Source organism: Onthophagus taurus, chromosome 3, assembly GCF_036711975.1.
Source record: "Onthophagus taurus isolate NC chromosome 3, IU_Otau_3.0, whole genome shotgun sequence".
Taxonomy (NCBI): domain Eukaryota; kingdom Metazoa; phylum Arthropoda; class Insecta; order Coleoptera; family Scarabaeidae; genus Onthophagus; species Onthophagus taurus.
The window spans coordinates 7,954,032-7,981,010 of NC_091968.1; the positions used below are offsets into that span (position 1 = coordinate 7,954,032).

Sequence of the window (26,979 nt, forward strand, 5' to 3'; positions counted from 1 at the left end):
AAGAAGATAAAAGGGACAGTAGAAACATTCTAACCTCATCGCGTTCCAACAAGCCTCGTTATTTTTACGCGTATCAATACATTTCTCTAAAGTGTCCAGTAATTCTCTTGTGCCATCATCTAGCGTTTTTTTCCTTTTTCTTATATGATTATATTTTCTCTTGAGTGTGGTCCTAAAGGTTCTTGATCATTTGTAGACTGTTCTTCCGCAATACTACTCTCTATGGTCGAATTACCAGTAGTGTTCTTCAAAAACAACAGCTGTTTGTAATAAATATAAGAAGATTTATGAGAAACAGCAGAGTCGCTTTTGATATTTTTAAGTCTTCGTGTTTCTCTTGCAAAATAGCTTCTTATATTTTTCCACTTTTATAAACACTTCTTTTCTATAATTTTACTTACCATTTGTGACGTTGACCACAAGTTCATATACATAGATGTCGGTTCTTATGGAAAAGATAGCGACTCTACAATGCGATCAAGAAAGCCGGTCTGCTAAAAACTACTTTCCCAAGCGCTTGATACCAATACTTACTGCCCTGCTCACACCGATCACACCCTCGTTCCACTTCTAGTTTTAAATAGTGGTGGGGAAATGGGAGGAAACTTTTAGTTTAGTAAACACAACCTTAGAAACTCACACGCACAAAATTAAAAATGTTACTCCGTTAAACAAGATTCGAAATAAATTCTCTCTGGAGTTAGACTGGTGGATGTAAATTTAAATTATGATGAAAATAATTAAAAAGGATTCACTAATAAAAAGAGAACCCTTTAACCTATTCTTTTTTAATTAATTTATTTCATAAATCAAAAAAGATCTTTTATTTTATTATAAAAATATAGGTTTGCAAGTTTTGTTTTATTTATTATTAAAAAAATTCAAAATGTTGACCATTATTTTCTAAACATAAAGTAATTCTTCTCTTCATATTATCAAAGACGTGTACAAGTTGCTCTCCGGTTATTTGCAGAACGTTGTGTCTTATTGCATCTTCCAATTCTTCTATGGTATGTAACCGGTTTTTGTAGATAGAATTTTTTAAATGACCGAATAAAAAGAAATCTAGAGGGGTTAAATCGGGTGAGCGAGGTGGCCAACATCCTCTACCAAGTACTCGATCATCATAAAATTCTTGAAGGAATCTTTCAGTTGTTCGTGCAGTATGTGCTGTTGCATTATCACGTTGAAAAAATCCTTGTTGCAATTCATCAGGATGTAATTGTTCAATGAATTCTTGTAACAAAGCTTGGCACCTTTCTGCATTGACTGTGTCATGGAAAAACACAGGGCCAATAATTCTACGTCTTGACATAGCAATCCATACTCCTATTTTAACAGGATGTAACTGTGCTTCATTGAAAACATGTGGATTTTCAGAACTCCAATGTCGATAATTTTGTGAGTTCACATAACCATTTAAATAACCAAGCCTCGTCAGAAAAGAATGTTTTGTCCAATACATCATTATTTCTTAAATTTTCATTAAATCAATTACAATATGTAACACGTTTTTCAAAATCTAGGGGCAGCAATTCTTGTACTACACGACCTTTATAAGCTGTAAAATGTAATTCTTTTTTCACAGCCGTGTGACACGATCCGTAGGACAATCCTGTTTGTTGTGATAATTGTCGTAAAGGTTTCCGGGGACTTAGCTCCATACGGGTTCGAATATCTTCAACAACTTCTTCAGTTAATTTTTTCGGTCGACCAGGGCTTTTTCCAGGACCAACACTTCCAGAAACATCAAAGCGTTTGACAACTTTCCTAATGTGATGACATAAAGTTTCATAATTCACTACATTTTCTGGGAATGTCTCCCTAAATTCCTCTACACAAAGACCTGTTGAATATTTCCATACCCCATTTTGATCTTTTACTCCATTTCGAAGATAAGATCGGAGAAGAAACTTGTCTTCTTCTAAGCTGAACGGCATGATTTAAGTATTGGTATCAAGCGCTTGGGAAAGTAGTTTTTAGCGGACCGGCTTTTTTGATCTCTCGGTACTATACAGTGGAACCACGGGTTACGAGTTTAATTCGTTCCGGCAGGTATCTCGTAACCCGAAACGAGTTTTCTCATAAGATAGAAAAAAATGGTAAAGAAAAAAACAAAATCTGTCCAATAATAATCATATTTATTTAGTTATAACTACAATAAGGATAATGAATAACAAAAATTAATATTCTTTTAAATTTTTTTTTATTTTGAAGATCGTGTAGGGGTTTTATTCGCTGGTGCTGCTTTCTTCGATGATGAGTTTCTCTTCTTCATTTTTCTTTCGCCTTTTTAGCTAATGTGAAACGTTCCCTTCCGCTTTTCTCTTAAAAAAAATCATTGATTGACGTTTGTTTTTGGCAGCTTCTTAATACGTTATTAAAATGAGCCATGGCAACATCATCGAATAAAGCTGCTGCTTTATCTCGATGATGATCCTCTACAAACGTCTTTAATTTTAGCCACACTGAGGTATGATCTTTAATCTCAGCCAATGTCAGTCTTTTTTTCTCACTTTCTACTTCTTTGTCTTCGTCTACCTCTCTTAGCTCATATTGTTGCATATGCAAGTCCTTCAACTCATCAATGCTGGGTTCCTCATTATGTTCTGCAATGAGTTCATTAATGTCTGACTCATTTACTTCAAGACCAAGAGATCTTCCCACAGACATGATTTCTTCGTAAGGCTCTATTTCGTTTGAAATTGGTTCCATTTCATGATTTTGAACCATCATGCCTGAATGTGGTTCAGGCATGATGATCTGAATTTGGAACATATAAGTACATCATCTGCACCGGCACCGGACCTCCCAGAATCTAGAACTTTTTTTTTAATTCTTTTCTGTATGTGGTTCTCATGGAATTTATTTTCTTCACCACGCTTTCTCTATTTGCACTCTCGTCCACGGTGCCTGAGATTTTGCGTTTCTATTACTATAGTCTTTGGATTTTATTTTCCAAATACAAGGAAATTATCTACAAAGTGCAATAAATTAAGTCATAAATTCTTTTTCTTTTTTGTTTGGCATATTGCGCAAATATAGGAAATATACGTAATATACGAATGTATAGCAGAACACTGAGCCTGTGCCAACACGCAGATGACATTCACTGCGCGAGTTGGAGTGTTGTTTACACGTTCAAGCATTACTAGCACGTTACTATTATTAATCATTACTTACTGTTTCTTGCCATCATGGTCATAGTAGCTGCCATTGTATAACTGAAAATTTGACTACAGTATGATACTTTCATTTTCTTCAGTTTATCCTCCATTACATGTTGTTCAGTGATTTTTCGTAAAGCACGAAGTTCACCGCTCATAACGTCTATATAATAAGCAATTTTGACGTGGCTCCAAACTGCGGTTATTGTCTCATTGTTTTTGTGCCATATCAATTTCTTTTTTAATAATTGATTCCGAATTCCCTTCAGAAGATGAGGTGGATCATATAAAACCACTACTCTTTTGTTGTTGACCCAAAAAACATGAGATCCATCTTTATCATTATGTAACTGGTTTTTAGTGTCGTTTACTAGTAAATTTAGTGCTCCCTGATTAGATGCTTTTTGATCACAGACAGTCGTTACCTTTCAGCACTGTAAAATATAGAATAAAAATGTCAATTAATCACAAAACTATACGATACGGAACGGAAGACTTAACTAAACGATACATTAAACTAAACGAAACGAGCACTAAAAACTATACAATACACTAAACGCACTAAGCTAAAGTCAAATAAAATATATAAAATAACGCAAAAATCGGTGGTAAAAATCGATGACAACAAAGCATGAAACACAAGAAAACAAGAATGGCTCATGTCAGTTAATGTAGGTTTGGTTGGTAACGTAGTTTGCAAGTTGCGTATGTAACGCCATCTAGTCGATTGTGTTGCCGACTAAAATTCCGTCTTTATTTTATACCTATAAGATATCACACCGTGATCGACACGCCTGCAAGAACATTATTAAAGTTGTTTGCAGTAAAGAGCAATTCCGTATAAATTGGACTAAGGGATTCCAAATCGTTAACAAAATTCAAAGTGTTACCTGAAGTCTTAATAAAACACATTTCTAAGAATTAACGTCTAAACCATTAACTTTCCCCAGCCAAAATCTGAACGTTATCAAAATCGGGAACATGTTCTGTTTGGGTGGCATGTGAGCAAAGAGCTGTTGTAATTTTTTTGTTGTTATTATCACGTTTATGTTGGTTGATCCTAGATAGTAGCCTCTGGCCGGCCATACCGATGTAGGAGAGATCACACTCTGAACAATCAACCTTGTAAACCATGTCCGATCTTTCCAAAAGTGGAGTTTTAGTTTTGGTGTTAGTAAGAAATATACTACTTAATTTATTATTACTACTAGCCACCAAACGAACAGGAAGATTTTTAAAAAGTGAACAATTTTAGGGGTGAGGCCCCAAAAAAAAGTTATTTTCTTGTACAAAGGTACCGAACTGATCTGAGATCCCACGACAGGGCTGGAAACGGGAACAGAAACAACACCACTATTATCAGGAAAACTAAACAAAATTTTTCTAAGTAAACTGGACGGATAACCATTGTTCCTAAAGAACCCAAACAAAGTTCAGCGAAATCCGAGACGGATTGGTTTCCTTTTTTCCTTTTTTGGTCATTTTGGAACATTTCTTTTGGAGGAAGACTATTGGCCGCAACTGAAGCATCCAATGTTCCTGTATTGCGGCCAATAGCATCGGGAATTGCCGCTATTTCTTCTTCAGTTAAGTTCAACGCCACTAAAGCGGCCAGCTCCGTCCCGTATCTCTTCAACGCCCCTAGGACGCGATGTACCGTTTTTAGCGTGTATCGAGACCCGTACCTTTGGGCAAAGAGCAGGCTCGATACCGTTACGCACTCCTTCCTAGAGATACCCTCCCTCCAAGAAGGATATTGCGTCCGTAGGGTGTATGCTAATCGGACGTACGTAATTTTACGCCATACTGGGCACTTGATCATCAGTAATCTTATAAGACATATACATCTATCTTTTTATATCTGTTTTTAAGTCTTTGCTCCCTTGCTAAATCCATAGGTTGAGTTTCTAATTTAGGCAAATGCAATGTAGGAACTGGTGTTTTCTTCAAAATTTGTCTAGTAGGCAGACCTAAACGTATCATTTAATTATTTATGACACAAAGTGGAGATATTCCTGAAATCTTTAATGAATCAAAATTAAAACTTCTTGCCATTTAAAACACTATTAAATTTTTTTAACCACATGACAAGGTAATACCGTATAAAGATTCGGACAAACACTTACAAATAATTTATGTTTTTCACACATAAACTGTGTAACAATATTTAACTTGCTTAGTTGAAATACTAAAAACTGCTGAATACCTGATTTAGAGCAATTTGCAACCAAGATTTGATGGACGATACCTATGGAACCTCAAATAACTTTATAAAAGCCGTATTAGGTCGCAATAAGCCATCCCGACAATACGCCCTCGCTTCCCATAGTTCATGATCGGCTAGCACCATCTCCGACAATAGATCTTTTTTGCAAACCTTACAATCCATGGTTTTCAACATTTTTTTCGCCATGGTACTAGCAATATATGTGTTGAAAGGCAGCCAATGGGTTGGTAAAGTCCTCCGTGGCTATTCGCCAGTATCCACAATGTTTGGGTCCACTCTTGTTTCAATGTATTCTGATGACAACAGGCGCTCTAAACCATCCAACACAGGATCACAATCATCTAATTCACAATTGGCTGCTGGCGATTGTGCGAAGGAATAATTGTTGATTACTAGTGTTTTGAAACGGTGGCGAAATGATGCAGGTGTTGTGTTTGTGTTTTGGAAACTATACATCCTAACATTCCCAAAGAAATTTTCGAGTGGATCTTGATTAAAATTTCATGGGACAAGATGTTGCATCCCACTGGCTTTCATCTTTTTCCATAGGGCTTCAAACCCTTCAATAGTAATTAGCCAATTCTTAATAGTTGGGAAACAAAAATCTGTCGTCGTCCTTCTTGATACTCTTCAAGAAAACCTTCGCTTCATCCAAAACGCGTCGTGTGGTGGTTCGGACACAACGCATCGCAATTGTTTGTGGTTTTGACCCGAAATTGTTGATCCATTAACCGAATCAAAATGTTTATCGGCAAACAAAATGAATTTTGACGTCCAACATTTCTTGATCTGACCGAGAATGGTAAACGGTCGTATTTCCTGAAGTTTGTTGTCCTTTCTTCAGTTTGACCCTATTTTCATTTAAACTTGATGGAGTGGAATGTAATGTAGATGCACGTTGGAAAGAAGCAGGAGTGGTTACTGTGTTCCGTAAACTCCCCAATTTCTGTGTTGTCGTCTTGTATTCGAGATTGATTAAAATTACTCTCTGTTTCATCCTTCTGTACTAACTTTCACAGAAACTGGAGAATTTTGGTGTAGATATATTGTTTTCTTGCTCCTTGACCACTTTTTGTTCTTAAAGATCTTAAGAAGGAATCCCTAATATTTGACCACTTAATCATTACAGCTTCTTCTGCAAAACAGCTAATACAATTTATATTTTGAGAGAATCAGGATGCAAATTCTTGTGCAGTAAGTCCTCCCTCATAGCTTGGTTTTATAATATAAACTGCTCACATTCGATTTAGGAGCCATAAGTAGAGCCTGGTGATTAACTGTAAAAATGTTAGATTCATTTAAGGTGTCATTTTGTTTTTCTACTCTCGCTTCATTTTTTCTCGAAATATGTGACTGATATTCTTCAGAAATTTGTCCAACCTTATACAGGGTTCCCCATAATAGGCTACCCATTTTGAAATTTAAATTAAAATTTTTTTAGTTAACAAAACAAACTTTTTATTATACTAAATTACAGCTAACTTTTTGGGATTTATGATAACTTATAAATATTTGGCTAATTTAATTCTAACTTTTAAAAATCACGTCTTCTAATTGACCTCCACCAACTTCAACACATTTTTCAATATTAGATAAAAAGTGGTTCATTACACGGCGTAGCAAACCTTCGTCTATTCCTTCAACTTCTTCACGAATTTTGACTTTGAGTTCCTCGATTGTACCTGGACGACTCGCAAACACTTTGGCTTTTAAATATCCCCACAAGAAAAAATCGGGTGCCGTTAAGTCGGGGGACCTCGAAGGCCAAGGCAAATCTCCGAATCGAGAAATGAGTCGACCATTAAACATTTCTCGCAGAACCCTCATTGAGTTTCTGGCGGTATGAGCTGTTGCCCCATCTTGTTGGAATAGTAAGGGATTGTTTAGTAATCCTCGTCTATTTAATTCTGGAATGAGGAATGTCTCTAGCATGTTTACGTAGCGCTCGGATGTTACTGTTACAGCGCGGTTATTTTCATCCTCAATAAAATATGGACCAATAATACCAAAAGATCCTACTCCACACCACACAATAACTTTTGGAGGTTCTGTGTAAAGATTTCACGAGGATTTTCATTTGACCAGTATCTAAAATTCTGTTTATTAACCATGCCGTTCAAATAAAAATTTGCTTCGTCGCTCATTAGGAGATTGTGAATTGCTCCTTGATGTAAATCCAAAAATTCTTGACAAAATGCTAACCTTGCTTCTTTATCTTGATTGCTAAGGTGCTGTGCCATTTGGTACTTATAGGGATGAAATTTTAAATCCCTTCGAATAATTCGATCTAAGCTTCCCTTTGATATTCCTAGGATAAGGCTTTGTCGATTAGCAGACCTTTTAGGACTTCTTGTAAACGCAATTCTAACTCGTTCAATATTTTCTGGTGTACGAATTGTTCTTCGACGTCCAGGCTTCTTCAAATCTTGTACAGAACCATTTTCACGCCAATGACGAACCCATAACTTAACAGTTTTACGATTTGGCGTGTGACCCCTATTATTGTTATTAAACTGACGCCGGAATGCACGCCTAACTTCTTCTATCGAATTGCTTCTAATGTAAGTTTCTACACAAAACACACGTTATTGGACTGAGTAATCCATGAAAGTTCAAACAGATGTTGAAAAAAAATGACGAAACCAAAAATAATATCGAATATTATCTCGATAATAATAATTAATAATTTAAAACTTATTTGTCACAGGCGACTACTTGATTAATAATTAATTTAAATCCCAAAGACTACAGAAGATATTCCCACAGAGAAAAACTTATTTAGTTATCTCATAGGGAATTTATTAATAAAATAAAATGGGTAGTCTATTATGGGGAAACCTGTATGAAGAGCAAAGTGCGCATTCGCCTTTTTTTGGTCTGAACAAAGCTATGTTACGAGAATTGAGTGCATTGTTAAATGACGTTATTGACAGTGCAGAAATATTCCTAAGCTCGCACCAGTCCTTAATGTAAAAATTGTACAGTTGTCGCTCCGAAGTCCATTCTGGCAATAAATAATTCTTGCTGGTAGAGGGTCTGCAACAGTACTCCATAGTGGGCAATGAGTTAATAAAATCTAATAACTGTTTGTTTTTTGTCGAAATGGTTTGGTATTTTTTCCATTGCTCTTTGATCTATAACTAGGATGTCTTTTAGGTTTAGAAGCGATTGTATTCTTCCAATTTAACAATGTCCACCTTGCAATAGCAAGAGTGTTCAGAAACATTGTACGATTAATATACGATATTTTAATGTAATTAACATCTCGCAAATAAATGTATAGTGTAGCAACAGTATGTACTGCATTTTGTGTGTTGACAATATATAAAAATTGTTTTAATTTGTTAAAGTGTGAGCTGGCTTTAATACTATTGGTCATCGACGGGTCAAAAAAAAAAACAATATTATTAACGATATCAGCACATTATAGCAGTTGCCAGTGGTCATCTGATAAAATCGGAAAAATTAATTTCCTTTCTTCGTACATTGAAAATTTGTCTTTATAGTCAGATTTCGTCAGAAGATCCACTTCATATTGCATAAATATATTGTACCCACTACCGCTCACCATAATTTTTAAGACTTGTAATCAATTAAAAAGATGTCTAGCTACATATCGTTGGTTTTTGGCTGACATAATAAAGTAAAATAGCTATCATAAAACAACTTTTTTCCTCTGAATTTTGACATCACGTAATTTCTACTTAATTTAGATACTATTGGCGAACTAGTACAATATTTTATTTCTCGGATGTTTTCTATTTCAATTGGGATTTACTTTTACAAAGTTTTGCAGCAAAGTACTGCCCTCGTACAATACTAAGATACAACTGTAAAAACAAAATAATGGTATTAACAAATCTTGTTAACACTATTGGGTGTTATATTTTAGGTATTTACGAACCTATTCTACACACGTTGGTTATAATTGCTGCTCTGATATATACAGGGTGCGGCAAAAGTCAGTTTACCGATTTACATATGAGAGAAAAATGCAAAAACAATTGTAAAAAAATTTATTTCTGAAAAAACTATAACATCAAAAATTACTTGTGGCCTCACATTTTATGTTCGAATTGCATCCCCCCTCTTGTATACACATGCGGCATCGTTTAATCACGGTAAAACAAGTTTTACGAAAAAATTCCCGGTTGGAACGAAGATTATCACATTCTTCTTCGATTCGCGCGCGTAAATGAACGATATCACGTGGTCGTTGGCTGAAAACTTTGTCTTTAAGGACGCCCCAAAACGCAAAATCAAGTGGCGTCAGGTCGGATGAACGTGCAGGCCATTCCACTCTTCCTCGTCTTCCGATCCAATCACCGAATTGCTCATCCAAAAATCGCCTTACTTCAAGTCCAAAGTGCGGAGGAGCGCCGTCCTGTTGAAAATGTTCAATTCTCGCAAGGTCTTGTTGTCTAATTCGCCCCTTAAATCTTCCAGTAACTCGAGGTAATTTTGCGCATTCACAGTCCCTTCAAAAAACTACGGCCCTACAAGACCACCTGCATGAACACCTGCCCTTACTGTCACGCCGGGAACATTCAACTCCTCTTGGATAGTAACATGGAGGTTTTCGCTCGACCAGTACACGCAGTTGTGTCGATTAATACGCCCATTTAATTTGAATTGAGCCTCATCACTAAAAAGAATTGAACGGTAGAAAAATTCGTCATCGTCTGCGCAGCCTTGATACCATTCACAAAATTCCAATCTTCGATCTGGGTCATCATCGTTAAGCGCATGCAAAAGTCGAGGCCGATAACAACGAAATATCAACTTTTTTAAAATGCGACGCAAACTTCGGTCAGAAATCTCCAGTGCTGCGGATGTGCGACGTGCAGATTGATTCGGATGTTCGACGAAAGATTGCGCCACGATGTTCATGTTTTCCTCCGTCATAACGGTGCTATCTGGAAAGCGGCGGCGAAATTCTTCGAAAATTTCAGCGTAATCTCCGTCAAGTTGTAGGTACGAAGTGAGCAAACAAACACGTTCTTCTTTCGTGTACTTTACACGCGCAGCCATGGCAACGAACACACTGTAAACAAACACAACAACACTACTACACGCGGAGAACTCGCCTCGCTACGTTGTAGCTGCCTCCTTCCCCCCTATGTAGGATACTGGCCGAGAAAGCGAATACCCGACAGCGTAAACTGACTTTTGCCGCACCCGGTATACTGCGTGTTCAAGACATTTATCTAAGAATGAAAAATCAACCTTTTCATTAATTATTCCTTTATAAATATTCGTTATATTTTTGCATTTCCTGTATGTTGTTAATATACGTTCTACTTCTGTGATTGTAAGACCTACTGTAACTACTAAAGATTCTGATGATAAAATAATCGTTTAGTGTTGCCAGAGAGTTCCTTGGCCAAAATAAAAGCATTAAATGGTTCCAAGTCATCAGATGTTAAAATAGACATGCACACATCACAATTGAAGGATTTAAAAATTCGATTCACAATATATCCTGATACATATGCAACTGATAAGGGATGGACACTCCCAGATGAAATTAAATCTTAAATGTCATTTGTAGTTAATACTTCAGGCAGGGCTTGCGTTACTAATTTATTAACGAAACTTGTTGTAGGTTCTTCTTCTGTAGTTGTCTGTGGTGTTGGTGTTTCTAAAAATTCTTTAAAATTACTCAAAAGCTCAAGGCTGTCTTCCTCGCAATTAGTTCCTTTTAGATTTCCTGTTGCCAAACCATTCACCACTTGTGTTTTAAATGCGCCTATGGACTGAGTTACGGTAGAATTTTCATTACATCCGCAACTGGATCTGATGAACCAAAGACATTTTCTAGCACATCTTCGTTTAGGTACCTTGGACGAAATGATTCAACACCAGCAGATTGTAAATCTTTCCAAATGTTGCCAAATGCTTTTAAGGTGTGTAGCCATCCTAACTAAGTTGGTGGTTTCCATACACCTCAAAAATCTTCATTGCTCTATTCTGGTCCTTATTAAATCCCAAATTCAGCGTGTCTTGTATTGTTGGTAACTTGATATTTATACGGCTTGCCATCAGGGGCAAGCACTATTGCACTCCCATTACAACTATCAAATAACTCGTTTAATAATCTAATACGTGCTGTTGCCATTGCTCGTGCTGGAAGTATGTCTGAAACAAACAAACAAGAAATGTGTCGCATTATTTTATAATGTTACCTTTTTGAACTAACTGGTAAATATATACTGAAGTGCTTCTGCTGAGTGTCTGTGCTGCAATTTTAACTTTCATAGCATTCTGCTGTAAAGGTGAAAAGTAATAATCTTTTAATTTGTAAAGGCTTCGAAAAAGTAGAGGTGTATAAGTGTCTAGTTCATACGCGTTTTGGATATCAGACCATCTAGTTTGCAAACTTTCATCTGATGACATTATAGATGACAGTACTTCTAATGATAGTAACCGTACATTGTACTTTTTGAATAAATTTCGTGTGCTTTTTAATAAATGCGGCACATCAAAGATATTGCGAATAGTTCTCCCTTCATAAATAAAAAATGGAGTCGAAATTGTTGATCCTAGGTCTTTAAGAGTTCTTACATTTGCGGTCCCAAGGTCGCATATTGTAGCCATAATGGAGATTTTATGTTTAAACATATTAAATATTACTTCTTTCAATAAAACTTTTGGTCTGCTCGAATCAACGCCCCTTGACTGAAATAAAAGGCCAGTAGTTGTTTCCATGGTTTCATTATCCCATGAGCCATAAATACAAAGCCTTTCATTTTCTGGTAATTTTGCCAAGCAAGCACCCAAATGTGCAAAAATGTGGTCGTTACTTCCAACGTTGAATGGAATTTTATCCAATAGTGACATAAGTGTACGTTGTGATGGAAGTGCAAACAAGTGTTGTAGAAATTGTAACACTTAGGGCTCTTCTTTTATATGTTACCACCCCCGAGTGCGGGGTGCTAAAAGGGTTGGAACATTTTCAGGGGTTCTTTTCCCCACGGGTCCGCTCTTCTTTCTTTTATAAGATTTTCTTGCTTGACTTGGTTCACGAAGGCTGTTTTTAATGCTCCAACAATAGTCTGCCATCATGTGAGCATTCCAGTGACCCTGGTAACGTTCCTCCATAGTTCGAATGTCTTGATGGAACCGTTCCCCTTGTTCTTCACTCAGATCACCAAGATTTTCAGGGAAACGGTCCAAATGACTGTGGAGGAAGTGTACTTTGATGCTCATATTACATCCAAGCTGCTGGAAGTGTAACATCAGCTCAATATGCTCCGTATAGCTTTCGTCCTTTTTGTTTCCCAGAAAATTTTGTGCAGTCCAAACGAATTAATTCCAGGCATTTTTTTCAATATCACTCATGTAACTATTAAAGTTTTCATCCTTTATCAACCTTCTTATTTGAGGACCATCAAAAATTCCGGCTTTAAGTTTCTCTGTGTTATAGTATGAAATTCTTGTTTCCGGGGTTACAAGATTTCTTTGCTTTAATCGAGAAGCTAGAGTCTTCGATGCTTTTTTAGAAAGACCAAGGTCTCTGACTAATGCACTGAGGTCTTCCTGATTAAAGGGCTGAGGCTCAGAAGAAATTGGGTTAAAATCACTTGTCCCATTTTCATCACTTAAAGAAGACCTTGTTTCCTCAAAGTCGTGATCATTTTGTATAGGTGAAGAAACTTGGGGTACTGGCGCATCTCCGGAGTACAGGACTGGTCGAGTAACAGATAACAAATTAGGGTAAAACCATTTCGACCGGTTTCTTCTATTAATTCCGTTTATATTAACCACACAAAAATAACAATCATCTTGATGATTTGAAGGCTCTCGCCACATCATTGGTGTTTGATACTGTCACCAAGTACGAATTGAGCGCCGTTCGATCTGCTTGGCCATTGGTCGTCAACCCTACCTACGGATCGGACGGTCGCCAACCAACCACAACGCCCGGTTGATAGGGTTTTACCCAAGGGCGCCTATTTAAGGCGGCCGGGTTTCCATCAGCGGTCAATTCCAACCGAACTCCGAAGCGACAACAACAGCGACAACGATAACAACGACAACAGCAGCGACAACGATAACAGCGACAACAAGCCAGCACTTCAACCGCCAATTCGAAGACGACCCCTTTCGTCTTAAAAAAACCTTTGAGGGTTTTTTTTTGTAAATAAATTATTTCGTTTTATTCAACAACTGTTGTTTCTTCTTCGGCGCAATCCATCCCCCGTAACAATACTTAAAATGAGGTCTTTTCTTATTCGCCCATAACCTCAAAGACTCCACACATATTTTACATACCATATGAGGGATCCAGTACTTGTCACGGGTGTCTAACGGGAATTCAAAATACACCTGTTTTATGAACGCCGACACACTTGGTCTACAATTTTTGAATGTATATTCACCACAGATGTTACAAAAATTGTCGGCATTGTTTTGACAGATATTTCTCGACGCGGACATTATTAAGCAAAACATTGTTTTAAACAACAGCTCGGTTGATTTGAAATTTATTTGACTAGCTGTATCGCAAAAACTAGAGCTGCTAAAGAAAAAAGGTGGGTAGATTTGAAATCAGCGACCTCCGATTAGTAAAAAACTATATATAAAAGTCGATGCAACAAAAAAAAGTTTAATTTTGTTCCCTTGTGTTATTTAAACATAGTCTAATTCAGGTCTGTCCAGACCAGATATGATCCCGGGCCAATACAAATTACTAAATAGATTGGGGGGCCGAACAAATAAAATAAACATTTTTTTAAGAAAAGGTTTAGTAGCGTTTAATACAGTTAATATAGAAAAATATGTATACAGGGGGTTTACATTTGGGTAATAAAATAAAAAAGAAAATTTGAAATGTAAAAAACAAAACTAATAAAAACATTACAAAAAATATATACTATACTATTTTTTATTAACAATAAACCTTTTTCGTTTTAAACAAATTTTTTGAGCTTGTACATACAAACTATTGTTGCAGTTTACTGTTGTTTAATAATATAGTTTTTATGAAAACATTAAGAATATATTCTATTATGTGATCCTTATGTTCACAAATAAACGTAAATGTTACACTATTTTTTATAATAGCTTCAATATATTTTAAAATATGACATCTTTTAAAGTCAGCCTCCAACACAAAGCAAATTATGTTGTAACATTTTTTTAGTGAATCTAAAAAAGTTGATTTGCAAAACGTCAACTTTGCGTTTTGAAATTCTTTATGTACAATAAATTGATTGTCAGCCCTACTCCTATCTGGAGTCTTATCAATAATGTGGCTCCGACAAAACCCACAATGATATTTTTGTACACTTTTCCGTGCCACATACCCGACAACTTAAGTAAATATATTTGCTTGTATAGCGTTATTAATTTTCCCATGTACGGAAGGTAGTTGACATTCTTCTTCCTCAAAAATATCTTCAACGCTGCATTTACTTAAAAATACGGTTGGCTTTGGTAGTGTTCTACTTTCATTCTCTTCCACGTCTGCCAACCGACGAGATATAATTTTCCTCACTAGCAGGGATTTAAATGAGCCCCCAAATCCCTGGCAAGTGGGATTAATATTCCTCCCCTCATTTGTCTTATTTGGCGAAAAAGGTTTTCTAGAGGATCCTGTTTGATTTGCCTCGATACAAAATAAATCATTTTTCTGTTTTCAATTATTTCTGATATATGTAACATTCCCTTCAATGTTATTACACAATTTTTTAATAAAAGGAGGCGTTGAGTTTATATCTTTTATGCGACCAACAAAATACATATTATTTAACTTCTTGATGGCGTCTAACAACAGAAAAGATAATGAACCTTGCATTTTACTATTTCATTACCATACATCGCCAAAAGTTTCGGTGTTCACTCGATTTGGACGGATCCATCTTGAGCGGTTTGCCTTCTTTATTAGTTTTTAAGGTTCCATTCACTGAGTCGAACACATTATCAAAAAATTAAACCTGTTAAACACAACAGAAAAGAAAATAATGATGGTTGAATCTGTCGAACAAAACACTGATACTTGTTGAAAGTATATCTCTGTGGTATAACCAGTGTTGCCAGCCACCTAACTTCATTCGGTACTAAATATTAGAGCAAAAAGTACTGAAAAACTTCAAAAAGTACTAACTAAGGCGACAACTTTAAACCTGATGATTCTAACAATGGCTTTCAATTTCAAAGTACCTCCCTTGCAACTATTCCATGTGATTTAATTGCATTTTATATTAATAAAGGAGAATATGATAGTATTCCTAATGGTTCAAAAATAGTAAATGTTAAATGTAATGTTACCCCTCTTGGCGTACGAACGGCATTTGACCATGGTACCACATTAACTGGAACCGCTAAAACAGAACATGTTCCTATTATTATGACGAATGTTGGTATGAATACTAAAGTAATGGCATTTTCATCTAGTTCATACAACGTAAACGGTTCTAAACCAATGATACCTACTGGTATTACACAAATAACATCAGGAAACGTGGTCGAAAAATTATACGGAGCAGCTAACTTTCAAGATAATTCTATGAATATGTCCTTAGGATTACCTCGTTCAGCTCCATGTTACTTTTCAATAATTGGTAATATTAATAATACATTAAATACTGCTGGTTTCCCTAATATGATACAATATTGCGATCGCCATTTATTAGATAGTGTTATTGGACAACCTATTATATCATGGTCATATTCACCTAAAAGAGGATATATTGGTAAACCAAAAAACATTTATTTACCACAAGGAAAAAAAGGTGCAACCATATCTATGACAAGACCAACAATGTTGTCACCACAAACATTAACAGCAGATCCTGAAAATGTCGGTAGTATAGCTCTTCAAACACAAGTCTGTAAACTTGGTTATAGCGAACACAATTGGAACTCTTTAATCGAAAATTTATATATAGAGCAATCGGGAACTACAACGTCAAATATGCCTCATGTAATACCAAAATGCTATATTAGTATTTTACCAACTCCAAGTTTAAATCCAGGAACAGAAACACAAGACATTCAGAATACATCGCTATATTTTAGTGTTACTACAGAAATGACAGTGTCATGTGATTTTAGCTCTCCATGGCAAGCCAAAGGCAATGTATATGATGCAAGTCACGTACCTATTCAATTTGGTCATACAGATGGTTGGGCTAAGGATGAAGCATGGGGAGGATGGTATATGAAGGATTAAGTAAAGAAACAAAAAATAACGTAACAAGTTCTTCGCATATGCAAGAAAAACAATTAAGAAATCGTACTATTAAATATTGATTTATGGGGGGACCGTACCTTGAGCGCTGTAAAAACAAGCAAAGTTTACGAATTTTTTTCTCCCCCAAATATGAACGAAACTAAAACAATTTTTTTTGTACGTTGTAGAGCTATATTTAAACTATAAAAAAAGTAATTTTTTAATCATAAAATAATGGAATTACAATTAATAATCAGTGATTAAGCGGAGCATTACGACGTTGTTACTCTTCGCTGGTAGACACCGCCGGGCAAAACTGAAACAAGATTAAACAATATAAGTTAAAGTGCCTTAATCTGTAGGCTTATAGGTACAAAGTAGCGTAGGATTTTTTTGAAATTCGAAAAATTCAGAAAATGGCGGCATTACGAAAAAATTATTTCATTTTTTGCTTTAAAAAGTTGATTTATTGAGCGCCAAAAATCGGGTAATCAAAATATCAAAAAAATCCTACGCTACCTTGTAGATACACTATTGTTACGTATAACAAAAAAAAAATAAGTAAATTGGATGATTAGATTTAGCGATTTGGTGTCTACCAGGTGAAAAAATGTTGTTTTGAAGAAAACGACTTTAACCCCTTACTGCATGATTTTTTAGATTTAATTTTAAAAAATCTATTACACTACTCACCTACTCAGAAGTTTACAAACCATTGAAAATATATATACAATTGGTTTTTTTTCAAAGTATTTCAAAAAAAGCTTTATGTGCCATATATGGGACGATTTGAAGTATAAGCAAAAACTAATAACAAGACATTTACTATAATATTTGGTTTTAATTGCATTATAAGAAATATAACATTTTAGAACTAAATTTATTCTACATGAAAATTTAAAAAACAATTTCGATCTTTATTGAAACAAAGGTGAACATTACATTTTGTGCACATTACAAAGGATTTTCCTGTACATTCTGGATATTTACACCGTTGGCGTTCATCAGAAGTCCATTTTGGTAGGTGATTTAGATTGTCCCTGCGAACGTGTTGAGCCGGAATTTCTGAGAACGGGTATTTCTTTTTTTTTAGATCCAGTTTAGGCTGCAAATGATTGCTTGGTCTGCCGCGCTTTTTGGGAATTGTACTTGATTTTGTTAGCACTTCAGCTATTCCTAGTTTGAATTCAGAAAGTGGCATGTACATTTCTGAATCAGCAAATCTCCTTCTCCATAAAAGCCAAGCATTTACACATATTAGATCTATGATATGAAAGAAAATTCTCAAATACCATTTTTTGGATCTAATATGTATTCGGTAGTAGCCTAGCATGGAGTCCAAGAGATCAACTCCTCCCATGTAGGAGTTGTAAATGCTTACACTTCTCGGGCGTGGTATATTTATATAATTTCTCTGTTTTCGACAAAATCTTTGAACTTCAGACACGTTTTGACTTCCGACATAGGTTGATATGGTGGTGACTACCTTATTGTCATACCAAGCGACAAGTGATATGTCTACGCCATCTACATTTGCAACTTTTTCGATTATGGTACCCCTTCCCTTCTTCTTCAGAACATTATCTGGAGGCAGATTACAGTTCGGTACTCGATTTCTTCTAACTGTACCAAGAGGTAAGATACCACGTTTTGACAAGTATATGAGTAGGTCTATACTTGTAAACCAGTTGTCGAAAAATAACTTATAATTCTGGTTTCTAGGTATCGTTTGCGATAGATTTACGACAACATTGCTGCTCATTCCGAGATCTGGTTGATTTGGTGGTAATTCAGTCGCTCCTGCGTAAATATCGAAATCATAACTAAATCCCGATACACCGCTTAGAACGAATACTTTGTAACCCCACTTGTGGGGTTTCTTAGGGTTATATTGTTTAAGATGGGATCTAGCTTTTGTAGGTATGATTTGCTCATCTACGGCCATATGTTCTTCTTTGGGAATAGTAAGCAATCTTTCCCTAACTTTAGAAAGAAAAGGTCGAATTTTGTATAATTTATCATGTCGTTCTCCTTGATTTACTTGATTATTGTTGTCGTTGAAATGAAGAAATTTTTTGATTTCTTCAAATCTGTTGCAAGACATAACGTCACAAATTGCAGGAATAGCCATTGAAGATTTCCAATAGCTTCTTGTAGAAGGCAACTGTATAATAGACATATAAATAGAAATACCTAAAAATCCACAAATTTCTTGTGGTGTTATATTTGCTGGTTTCTCCGGTCTACACTGAACTGAGTATAAATTTGATTCTTCTGTAATATACTTTACCATCTCCGTTGTGAGAAGGTATTTGAAGAAATCATAAGGCTCTTCCATGTTTATTATTTCTTCCGGCAAATCTTGATTACCGTTGAAAAGTGTAGATTCTGCAGGTACATTCAAAAAGGCTTCAGACCATTGGATATTTTTTCTATCTCGCCTGGTATTATTTCTACGAACCAGTATATTTATTAGGGGCAAATCGTCTTCACTATCCCATTGTTCTTCTTCTAAATTCAGAGGTTTTTCAAAACTTCTGGGCACATGAACCTTACAGTTGAAATTTTGAGGAGAATCATCATCAGACAGATTTTCGTCTTCACTTTCATCTCCATTCGGTACTAACACACGTTTAGTACCATAAAATAGACTTGAATCCATCTAAAAAAATAATATAAAAGACAAAAAAAAATTGCTATTATCGTAAATTGTCCCATATATGGCACGCGTCTACTAATAACTCTAACTGAAAAATTATACCCAAAATATGGAGTATGAAGCTACCAATTCATTCAATAGATACTTACCTTTGATCTAATATTTATTACAGCGCGATAAATTACTTTCTTTCACTGTTTACAATGAACTAAACATTCAGTTTTTATAAAAACTCGCTTTCAATTGTTTGGTGCTACAAAAATTGCAATGCCTCCTAGATCTTATTAAAGACAAATGACGGTTTGACTCGTAAAACTTGGAAGCGAGTGTCCCAAATATGTCACGAATTGAATTAACAGTAAGAAACACGTTTGTACGTAAAAATCACACGCAAACATAAACCGTCCCATATATGGCACTCTATGCGGTAAGGGGTTAAAGTTATGTTTAAAGTCGTATAATTGATAAATAATGATTAAATTCTTTACCATTTAATTAATCAGCTATCCCAGCACCATACAATTCTCCGTCGACTTCATGGAAGCTGTCTTCGTTAGTTTTTTTGGCTGCCAATAGCTTCTGTCGCGCTTCCTTAGTGCTGGCGTAATTTTTTATTTCAGCCTTTTCTCGTCCAAACTTTTGCACAGGTTGAAGCAGTTTGTCCCAATAACAAAATTCATGCATTGCATCATTAGAAGAATACTGTCGTATACATCGTTAAACATACTGGTAGCTGTATTAGCAGCAAAATCAATCGTATGCTTACCACAGAACTTCGTCTTCGGAGCGATTGACCAAATGAGCGCGTTTAAACTTTCATTGCAGTTCTGGGTAAAGCCTCCTTCGCATCTTTTCAGCAAATCTTCGGCAGTAAGGTCAACATAAATTGGTTGAATTGCGTCTTGCACATTTTGAGGTAAAGGGTTTGGATGTTTGTAATTATTTAGTTCATTTTTCTCTTTCGCCTGTAACCAAGAACATCAAGACGAATCACAAAGATGATGTTGTGGATGTTCGTTCGTGGAAATTTTATGATAAAATGTAGCCCAAGTAGCGTCTTTCATTTTTTCCCAGCTGTTTGTGTTTCGTCTAATGGCCAATCCATAATAAATTGTCAACTCATTTATCAATTTGTCCGTCAATTTCCCTTTGCCCCCAAGACTTTTAGTTTTCTTTTTTAAATTTCGCAAACGGGTTCCCATTCGTTTTTGAATGTGACCAATGCATTCTTTTTTCATGACTGTAGCATTCTCATACGGATGACAATCTAATATAGCTTTAAAGGTCTTGCTATCACCGTCACCAATATAATTGTGATATTGTACGCCATATTTTTCACTAACCTCCATTTTTCCTGCCGAGCCTTCGTGATTGCTTTGACATCTGTCCATGTGATCTTCCTTCCAAAGCGCATACTCTGGGGTCGCAGAAACCTTTTCCCACGTTTCACACTGTTTGCATCCACCACTTTTCCGGTATAGTATCCGATTAACGTTGATAGCCCAAAAAGTGATGAAAATCCACGTCGATGCCATGTCCCGTCTCCAGAAACTGTTAAACCACCTTTTTCTGTTGCCTCTTTTTCAAGTTTCACTGCGTTTTGCATGGATTTCTCTGCAATGGATTCAGCTGCCACAAAAATGTGGGTACTAATGTCATTATAGAATTTTTCAGTAAAATTCCTTTGTAAATCCATCAATCCGCAAAATTTTTCTAACGCAGCATAACCCATTCCTAATAATCGAAATACAAATGTGATTCTGCGATTGATTTCATATGCCTTTGAATTTATTAACGGGCAGGAATCTATACCAGATGGCTCACAAGACTTGCATTTCACAATCAACTTAAATCCAAGACCTCGAATACTGCCTTCCAAAAATGTAACTTCACCGTCACATTTTTTACACTTCACTAAGTCACTGGGTGCATTAAAAACCGAAACAAAATTAATCAATCGGTATCCGAAACTCGCGTTTACTGCAATGTCAATTTTTTCATTCATTTTTAGTTTCTTTGTCGATTTACTCGTGCTCGCGGTCTCCTGTTCCATTTCATGTCGATTCAGCGGACGAGATTTACGTTTCACGCTAATCGGCCGCGGTTTATTATCTCTGTTGCCTTTTGAATCACGGCAGATTCTTCGAGGAGACATTTCGTACACAATTAATTATATAAACAACGAATTTAAAACGAAAAAACGCACGTGGATATTTCAACCATGTGACGGTTACTGTAACCCATAGAAAAATATAATATACTATAATAGAAGCATTACTCCCCACTATTTTTCCATTATGTTGATTTCAGCGCCATCTCACGGAATGAGTTACCCTAGTTTAATTAATCCGCGAAATTTAAATAATTTTTAATTTGTTTTATTTATATTTGCTCAAAATTGTTATCAATAGTCATACTTTTAATTCGTTAAGAAATCTATTAACTCGTCTTAAAAACTCCAGTCAATAAGATGAATTTAAAACTTCTAAACGAATTAAAAGTATAAACAGTGATAAAAATTGTGAACAATTTTATATTGTAGATGTAAGGTTCCAAAATAAAACATATTTATGTGTGCAGAAAACTCATTTATTTATTTTTTTTAAATGCATGTTTCTAGCTTGCCTTGCCAATGGGTTGTTAGGTACAAGAGTTTGTTTACCTTTTAAAATATGATTAATTTTTTAAAAAAAATTAAATAATATTAGTTTGATAAAAATATTTAAAATATACTCTATAATATCATCTTTGTGACACAAAAATGTGAACGTGACATTTCTTTTAATTAGTTCTTTTATGTACAATAATAAATAATTCCGTTGAAAATTGTGTTCTAGAACACTATATATTATGTCGAAACATTTTTTTTAAACTATTTAAAAGTGTTGGTTTACAAAACACCAACTTCGCAGAACCATATTCTTTGGCTACTAAAAATTTATTTTCTATACTGTTTCTATTAGGACTTTTATTTACAATATGGGTAATGCAGAATTCACATTGGTTCTTTCTTAATGCTTTACGTGCCACATAACCTGCAACATATGAAAATATACTTGCTTGATATGAATGATTCAATTTTGTAGTCAGGAGAGGTAACTCAAATTCTTCTTCCTCAAAAACATCCCCCTGCATTTATTTAAAAAAACCGTTGGCTTTAACAAATTTTTTGAATTATCTTCTTCGCAATTTCCACCTGCCAAATGAGGAGACAACATTTTTCTCACAAGAAGTGATTTAAATGCGTCTCCAAACCCTTGGCAGGTGGGATTAATGTTTCGACCTCTCATTTGTCTTATTTGCCCAAACATATTTTCTAAGGGATCCTGGTTTATTTGCCGTGGAATAAAAAAGGGCAATTTCTTCCTCTCCACATAACATAATATTGATAACATTCCCTTCAATGTAGTAACCCAGTTCTTCAATGAGGGCGGTATTGATCTGGTTTTTTTAATGTGGTCTTCAAACCACATGTTCCCCAGGTGTTTTATACTGTCTAAAAAAAAATTTATCAAGTTTGATATTACAATTTTCATTTTAATATACCAATCCAAAAGTTGCGGTGGTCGCTTGTTGATTTTGCCACCATTTTAAGTGGTTTCCCTTCTGAGTTTATTCTTAGGGACCCATTAACAGAATCAAACAGATTATCGAAAAATTTTAGAATTTTAGCGGTAGCGATGGCCTCTTTTGGCATTGTTACGGTACCATCGCTACTTATTTCATCTGCAAGTTGGTAAAAAAATACAGTGTAATGTATAGTAAATAATTTATTTATAGTATTAACTTACAATTTCGCGCCATCATGGAGATAGTAGCTGCCATTGTATGGCTAAGTACTTGAGCGCAATGGGCCACCTTCATCTTCTTCATCTTTTCCTCCTTGATGTGCTCTTCCGTGATTTTGCGGAGAGCTCGGAGGTCCCCACTACATACATCAATGTAGTAGGCATTTTTTATATGGCTCCATGATGCTGTTAATTTTTCATTGTCTGTCTCCCATATTAAGTTTTTTTTTTAACAATTGGTTTCTAATACCTTTGAGTAAGTGTGGTGGATCATAGAGCACAATCCTACTTTTATTATTCACTGTAAATGTGCATGCTGCATACTCAGTTGGTGACGAAGATATCAAAATTTTCATAGTACCCTGATTAGCTGCTCCTTGGTCACACACCGTCCCAATAATGTCTAATATCCTCCTCCCATTATATATAAATATATAATAATCTAATCGAAAGTAAAAGCTTAAATGTTATTGAAATCATTGTTAACTTATCATATCATTATTTATTACCTTTCTAAAATAGTATGTTTAAAATAAAAATTAGGTAAACCAAAATATAACAGTAAACACTAAACGTCCGTAAAAAGTACAACAAAAGGTATTAACAACGAGATAACTACGTACCGATCGCAATTCGCACCAAAACAGTAATGGAGAATGTTTGTTAAGTTTGTTGTTGCTTGTCTGTTGACGTGAAGGCGCGCATGCGCACTACAGCAAATGGGACTTGTAACGCCATCTCCCGGTTGGAGTTACCTACTAAAAATCGCTTTAATTTTTATGCTGTATAAGTAAACACACCGTGCTGTAACCATCAACCATGTTACAACACTGATGACAACGCCACCTGGTGCCTACTTTTTATTTTATTTCCTTCTAAATAGGATAAAAAAGTACCCTACAAATATTTGGTTACCTACATTAAGAATCATAAGAAAGGAATTAGTTCTGCTCAAAGTCGGTTTAATGCTCTTTCTACATACATGCCTCGAACTGCCCGTCGATATCTCGCTGTAACATTGTAACGAGTTCGAATTTCATAAAACGGTTTCGGGGCAATATTCTAGACACTTTAACTTATCGAAAAATGCAATAAATTTTTTTTTCCATTTTTTTAAAGTTTCAGAGTAGGATCCCCCCTTATTCAATTATATTATACAATTTTAATAAATGATAAAAAGACATTGGATATGGTTTTTTTCTTAAATCCTTTAAATATGGAGCTTCTCTCCAATGATAACGTTTCATGCGATGATCAAATGCACTATCACGAGGAAAACAATCATAGTTGCCTGTAATAATCACTGGTGTACGTGTTATAACTTTATCTGATAAATATTTGATTCTCGCAGGACAGTTATCACCTCCTAATAACATTTTTAAAGTTTCTGTGGCGGCAGGTTCAAAATTCGGTTCGTTCCAGTAAAGAACACGTCTATTAACACAATCTTGTAGAGGAAAATTACAATGTTTATTAAAGTCATGTATTTGACCAAAATTAAAGTAATAACATAAAACCGCATCAATAAAATAATTCTTGCCTGCACTAGGAGGAGAAAAAATTGCAAAACAATTAATTTTTGGAACACGTCGTTCAAGAACGTCGTATAATTCCAAAAGAAATTGCTTAACAATTTCGACATCTTTAGCCATTTGATATAATAATAATTCATTTAAAATATTAACACTTTCATCTATTGAATAATAATAATCGAAAGGGTCTGTTAAAGTACAACCATAACTGCATTCGATATCTTTGACATATTCAAATATTTCTTGTGTAGACATTTTAATAAACATATAATTGAAAACATTGAAAAAGGGATCTAACTTACGTCTGTCTATGATAAAACGATATTTAGACTCCATCCAAACTTTGGAATCTAAAACTAACTGAACAGGTGAAAATGGATGAGCCTTTAAGAATAAAAGGACTCCTGGGTCTCGTGGTTGTCCATTCCTTGAACTTTCTCCAGTTCTTTCTGGACGCTCTCTATTAATTCCAGGAGTTGTTCGTACATCACATGTCCGGTAGAAGGTATCAAAAATTGAGTCCGGATCGTCGCCGTTTTCCACCAGTTCTTCGGATCCTGACGTAAGCAAGGCTCGATCGGATAAATCTTCAACTGTACCACATACTCTCCGTCCTTCTCGCCCGGCGATTTGAAAGAATATAATCTGCCGTCCTCCCGAGCATAAATATATTGCTGAATTTTGGAGGAAGTATCTAGTGACGTTGGACGCCGAAATAACCCTGCGAGCGCTCTTCCTGCGGAACTCGTCGACGGTTGCATCTACATCTTTTAGTAATGTAGGGACACGAGTGAATGATGTGGTAGTGCGAGTTGTGGCTGGCAACGATGAAGATTTCATTTCTGAATTTAATCTTCGGTAATCCCGTAATAATGTGATGAAGTCGTCGGGAGCTTTCATCGAAAGTAGGTCTAACGATGTCATGGAGAATATAGTTTTGGACAGTTGTGTCAAAAAGGAAGTTGATAAAATCGCTGAGTTTCGTGCCTTGTCGCTTTCCCATTTCTTCGAAATAGCTAGCCAAATTTTCTTGCATAATTGGCTTTCCTTTTTCCACTTCTTGAACTCTGCTACCGTACTTGCTTGCATCAGAAACGTTAACATCTTCTGTGGCGTATTGTGATCCAACCATACTTCCTCTAGTAGAGCACGGATAGTCATAACTTCTACGAAGAAATCGTCTGGAATTTCTACCATTTGTGGAGCTATTTGACGACGCTTCTTCCTCGGAGGTTCGGGCAGTAATTCGGCAATCTCGCAATCCGACTCTGACTCGGCCGCAAGATGACAAGGCGCTTCCAACACTTGACCGTCCACTTCCCGGGTTTGACTCTCGTCGAATTCTTCGTCGTGGCAGTTGACGGGCGATGACATCTTGGATAACTTCGAAATCGATTGAACTTGATACTGATGATATATTTGACCACGATGTGTTTGACATGGAGCGTCAATGCAGACTGAATGCTCTGAATTAAGTTGCTCTTTATATAGTAATATGTTGCACACGACTTTATGCACAAGGTGCTAAAAGTAAATATGTAGTACATTGCACACGGCTTTATGTACATTATATGGAAAATAAATATTTGCAGACAATTTATATTTACATAACACTTATCGATTAAGGAAAACGTACGTGGTAAAGTAACCAGATCTGGTGACTTTTAAAAAAAGTAACGCGCCACCTAGTGGAACTAAACCACTACCAACCAGGTAGACTGCTACTTTTTTAATAAGTCACCAGATCTAGCTACCAACCTATTTTTCCCCCAAGCCTTTGGTTGACACCCCTCCCCCCTATCCTTCTACATCGGGCGGATGACGTCACGGAGGAGCGGAGGAGCAACAACTTCCTGTCTAGAATCGGCGTTTCTGAAAGATGGCGCGTTGAACGCATAAAGGCGCGTTGAACGCATAAAGGCGCGTCTCACAACTCTTGAATGCGCGTGCGCAGGAACAAATTCAATTATATGAGCGGGCTTCGGTTTACCACCATCCTTTATTATTATACACGATACATTAATCTTGTAACTCCAAAAAATTTCTTGATCGGTAGGTAAAAAAGAAACGTTGAGAAGCAAGCCCGCTTCTAACTCCACCACAACGGAAGGTGACGACCATGCGCAGCTCGTAAGACGTTTTCCATGAACAATAAATAGGGTAAAAGGGGTAAATCCAACTCAACTTCGAATAAATTTTTTCATTTGTTTAAACTCACAGAGACCGAAAAAAAGAAAAACACAGAGACGACTACGAGACATTGCGCGCCTTTTACGTTTGACACGTTCGGTTTCTAAAGTAAAACTGATTATGAGTTACGCGATACAATGGTTTCCTCGCCGGGCGGAAGTGTCAAATTACGACAAACGACGCGGCGCATCGCTAAGTAAAGTGCAATGCACCTCGCCGGCTGCAATAATGCTGAGCAAT

At 35.9% G+C, this 26,979-nt stretch overlaps 4 protein-coding genes across 6 annotated transcripts in view; 1 reads left to right on the forward strand and 3 right to left on the reverse strand.

Moving 5' to 3' along the window:
- The window catches only part of LOC111417579 (uncharacterized), a 245,495-nt gene that overhangs the window by 178,452 nt on the left and 40,064 nt on the right, over window positions 1–26,979 (forward strand). The gene's annotated exons all lie outside the window — the stretch shown is intronic.
- LOC139429326 (histone-lysine N-methyltransferase SETMAR-like) lies at window positions 872–1,468 on the reverse strand. Its single transcript, XM_071195001.1, has one exon. It carries the CDS (start codon window positions 1,466–1,468, stop codon window positions 872–874), a length of 597 nt encoding a protein of 198 aa, XP_071051102.1.
- On the reverse strand, window positions 11,375–20,764 carry LOC139429327 (piggyBac transposable element-derived protein 3-like). The gene is made up of 3 exons (XM_071195002.1): window positions 20,573–20,764; window positions 17,561–19,232; window positions 11,375–11,532 (listed from the first exon to the last, which is right to left on the reverse strand). The coding sequence occupies exons 1-3, from the start codon at window positions 20,762–20,764 to the stop codon at window positions 11,375–11,377; spliced, it is 2,022 nt and encodes a 673-aa protein (XP_071051103.1).
- On the reverse strand, window positions 21,948–26,810 carry LOC111420328 (uncharacterized). The gene is made up of 3 exons (XM_071195008.1): window positions 23,021–26,810; window positions 22,776–22,955; window positions 21,948–22,725 (listed from the first exon to the last, which is right to left on the reverse strand). The coding sequence occupies exon 1, from the start codon at window positions 25,921–25,923 to the stop codon at window positions 24,157–24,159; it is 1,767 nt and encodes a 588-aa protein (XP_071051109.1). The 5' UTR covers window positions 25,924–26,810; the 3' UTR covers window positions 21,948–22,725; window positions 22,776–22,955; window positions 23,021–24,156.

Coding starts and splice junctions, on each gene's coding strand:
- LOC111420328 (XM_071195008.1), bottom strand. CDS start 25,923: ATGTCATCGCCCGTCAACTGCCACGACGAAGAATTCGACGAGAGTCAA.
- LOC139429327 (XM_071195002.1), bottom strand. CDS start 20,764: ATGGCATCGACGTGGATTTTCATCACTTTTTGGGCTATCAACGTTAAT. Junction 19,233..20,572: donor GCTCGGCAGGAAAAATGGAG/GTTAGTGAAAAA, acceptor TTATTTTTTTAG/ATGGATTCAAGTCTATTTTA. Junction 11,533..17,560: donor TTCTGATGAACGCCAACGGT/GTAAATATCCAG, acceptor TGTTTGTTTCAG/ACATACTTCCAGCACGAGCA.
- LOC139429326 (XM_071195001.1), bottom strand. CDS start 1,468: ATGATGTATTGGACAAAACATTCTTTTCTGACGAGGCTTGGTTATTTA.